We start from the raw sequence: 4021 nt of genomic DNA, 5'->3' as shown, positions 1-4021 counted from the left end.
TGACAACGATAGTTGTGACATTGTGATCCACTATCTAACAGGAAATGGACTTTGTCCAAACCTTAAATGCCATTAACGGTCCTTTTGTGACCTAGGCTAAACATATTTGATATATTTTTTAACAACATTCAATGTTAAAACCTAATAGCCTATATGGTTTACTGATACCATGGCTAATATATGTTAAGTCATCAAATGCGATGACCAACTATTACATTACAACTAAGCAATTCATTTATTTATGGTGTTTAGTACCAAGCTTCTGAATATGGCAAATTCAGATGAAGCAAACAGCGGCAGCAACAATAATAATGATGTTCAAAGGTAAACCGCAATGCTGATGGAGTTGATCTCCAGGCTATGATTGTCGTGGAAGTCGGCAAGGCCATGAACGCATTCATGGCTAATTATAAAGAGTTGAGTGCAACTCGCTCCAAGTCCTAATCTATCCCACATTCATCGGCTCGCAAGGAGAGCTCGATTCACTCTTCAACTGCGAAGAGTGAACCAAAGAAGCTAGTACTTCAGGATGGATCTCGTTCCTCTAGGGACGGATGTACTTATAAATACTTCGTCTCCTACAAGCCTAGAGACATCAATGGAAAGAACGAACGATTGATGCCATGAGATGGCTTGATGAGATGGAGACAGTTGTTGACATCAGCGGTTGTGCTGATAGGGATGTGGTGAAGTTTGTTTCACAATCCTTCAAGGGCGATGTCCTCACATGGTGGAAAGCCATGATTCAATCCACGGGGAAGATTCCCCTATACAACCTTGAATGGTCCAAGTTTGTGGACCTGATTAAAGAGACCTACTGTCCACGGCACGAAGTGGAGAAAGTGGAGTCAGATTTCCTAACTCTCACAATGAAGAATATGGACTATCAGAAGTACATTACCGACTTCAACTCTCTGTCAAGGTTAGTACCATACTTGATCACCCCTGAGCCCAAATGCATTGTGTGTTTCATAGGTGGTTTGGCACCTGATATAAAGGCATGGTGAAGGCTTCAAAGCCTTCCTCTTACCGATCCGCCGTGGACCTAGCACTATCTCTTACCCTGGATGCGGTGAGACAAAAATCAGTCTAGACTAAGACCGATGGTAAGAGGAAAAGTGAGGAGGATACCTCCCAGAAGTCCAAGAAGAAGAAAGGTAAATCTGGGTTCAACAAGAACCAAGGTAGGTCTGATGAGAGACTAACTTGCAAGAACTGCAACCGGAGGCACTGGGGACAGTGTCATTCTGATCCACAGGCAAAACCCCGTGGCATTTGCAAGAAGAAAGGGCATAAGACCTTAGAGTGTAAGGATCTTAAGGATGTTGTCTGTTACGGTTGTAATGAAAAGGGGCACATTAAGACTAACTACCCGAAAGCTGCCAAGGGAGGTTCAGCTAAGCTTGGAGAGGCGAAAAAGGGAAATGCCCGAGCCTTTCAGATGAATGTCAGGGAGGATGTGAATGACAACAACATCATAACGGGTATGTTCCTAATCAATGATATCTTTGCTAGAGTTTTGTTTGATTCGGGCGCTGATAAGTCATTTGTAGACCTTAAGTTTAGTAAACTATTAAACTTGCCCATAAGAACTCTAAATATTACGTACGAGGTAGAACTTGCCGATGGAACCATAGAAACCCCATCTTCTATTCTTGATGGATGTTCCATATCTGTTAAGAATCATTCTATTCCTATCTCTCTTCTACTAATGAAATTGGCGGGGTTCGATGTAGTTTTAGGCATGGATTGGTTATCGCATAACCAAGCCCGCATTGCCTGCGATAAGAAACTCATTGAAGTTAAAACCCCTTCTGGTGAAATGATCACTATTCATGGAGATATACACTATGGATTGCCTGATCAGGTATCTTTACTCAAAGCATCCAAGTGTCTAAAGAGCGAATGTGTCATTTACATGGCACAGGTGATGGTAGATGAACCAAAGCCCAAGATTGAAGATATCTCTGTCATCTCTGATTATCCAAATGTCTTCCCTGAAGAACTACCTGGTCTACCTCCGGAAAGGCAAGTAGAGTTTAGGATCGACATCCTGCCTGGAGCTACACCTGTTGCAAGAGCTCCTTATCGATTGGTGCCAACGGAAATGAAAGAATTGAGAACCCAACTTGATGAGCTTCTGGAGAAAGGCTTTATACAGCCTATCTCATCACCTAGGAGAGCTCTGATATTGTTTGTTAAGAAGAAGGACGGTTCAATGCGGCTGTGCATTGATTACCATGAGCAGAACAAAGTAACGATCAAGAATCGTTATCCGCTGCCCGGGATCGACGATTTATTCGACCAACTACAAGGAGCTAGCTACTTCTCATAGATCGACTTGAGGTTGGGTTATCATCAGCTGAAGGTCAGAAGTGAAGATGTTCCAAAGACTGCCTTCAGAACGAGATACGGACACTATGACTTTCTAGTGATGCATTTTGAGCTCACTAATGCACCTGCAGCATTCATGGATCTCATGAATAGAGTCTGTAAGCCGTATCTGGATAAGTTTGTCATTGTCTTCATAGACAACATACTTATCTATTCTCGTAATCAAGCTGATCACGAGAAACATCTTCGGTGCATCCGTGAACTATTATAGCAAGAGAAGCTTTATGCTAAGTTCTCCAAATGCGAGTTCTGGCTTCTAGAAGTCCAATTTCTTGGACACGTGGTGAGTGAGCATGGTATCCAGGTAGATCCCGCTAAGATTGAAGCCATTATGAACTGGGAAGCACCTAAGACGCCTTCTGAGATTCGTAGTTTCTTAGGATTGGCCGGTTATTACAGGAGGTTCATTGAGAACTTTTCAAGGATAGCCACTTCTTTGACTACCTTGACCCGTAAGAATGTTAAGTTCAATTGGGGTCCAAAACAACAAGAATCCTTCGAGATTCTGAAGCACAAGTTGAGCAATGCTCTAGTGCTAACTTTGCCTGAGGGCATTGAGGATTTCGTTGTCTATTGCTATGCTTCGTACACTAGAATGGGATGTGTGCTTATGCAGAGGGGCAAGGTGATTGCCTACGCGTCGCGACAACTAAAGGTGCATGAAAGGAATTACACCACCCATGACTTGGAGTTGGGTGTCGTTGTATTTGCACTTAAGTTATGGAGACACTACTTGTATGGCACCAAGTGTATTATATACAGACCATAAGAGTCTCCAACATCTGTTCAATCAGAAGGATCTGAACATGAGACAATGTCGCTGGATGGAAACATTGAATGATTATGATTGTGAGATTCGCTATCATCCCGGCAAAGCAAATGCAGTTGCTGATGGGTTGAGTTGCAAGGAAAGGGTTAAGCCAATACAGATTAACGCCAAGAGCATTGAGCTCAGAAACAGCTTGAATGAAAAGCTAGTGGATGTGCAGAAACAAGTCTTGTTGGAGGCTAACCTTCCTAGTGAAGGATTGGGTGGAACTGTTGATCAGTTGTCACGAGGAAAAGATGGAATGCTTAGATTCAATGCTCGAATCTGGGTTCCAATCTTAGGAGGACTTAGAGATCTAATCCTCCAGGAAGCGCATAATTTCAAATACTCTGTTCACCCTAGAGGTGACAAGATGTATCAAGATCTAAAGAGGAACTATTGGTAGATGGGTTTGAAGAAATCCATAGCCACCTATGTAGCTAAGTGTCTGACGTGTTCGCAAGTTAAAGCTGAACATCAAAAGCGTCAGGACTTCTACAACAACTTGAAATTCCCACATGGAAGTGGGAGATGGTAACTATGGATTTTATTACCAAGTTACCTAAGACCAAGCATAGCAATGACATGATATGGGTCATCGTTGATCGGCTGACTAAGTCAGCACATTTCCTGCCCATAAAGGAGACGTATAGCCCCAATAAGTTGGCTAAGTTGTACGTGGACGAGATTGTGTCCCTACATGGTGTGCCAGTATCTATTGTATCTGATAGGGATCCTAGATATACTTCTCATTTCAGGAAAAGTTTCCAGCAATCTTTAGGCACCAGGCTAAATTTCAGTATGACTTACCATGCTCAG

General features: G+C 42.7%; 1 protein-coding gene across 1 annotated transcript; it reads left to right on the top strand.

Annotated features, from left to right (window-relative positions):
- The first annotated feature begins 3200 nt into the window (after nt 1-3200).
- On the top strand, nt 3201-3608 carry LOC110875691. The gene has a single exon (XM_022123895.2). The coding sequence runs from the start codon at nt 3201-3203 to the stop codon at nt 3606-3608; it is 408 nt and encodes a 135-aa protein (XP_021979587.2).
- The last annotated feature ends 413 nt before the right edge of the window (nt 3609-4021 follow it).

This window comes from Helianthus annuus, chromosome 9 (genome assembly GCF_002127325.2).
Source record: "Helianthus annuus cultivar XRQ/B chromosome 9, HanXRQr2.0-SUNRISE, whole genome shotgun sequence".
Classification (NCBI taxonomy): domain Eukaryota; kingdom Viridiplantae; phylum Streptophyta; class Magnoliopsida; order Asterales; family Asteraceae; genus Helianthus; species Helianthus annuus.
Note: the sequence above shows the minus strand (reverse complement) of the source record. Positions and strands in the feature narration are given on the sequence as shown.

Excerpts from the sequence above, each read along its gene's own strand:
- LOC110875691 (XM_022123895.2), top strand. The coding sequence starts at position 3,201 with ATGAGACAATGTCGCTGGATGGAAACATTGAATGATTATGATTGTGAG.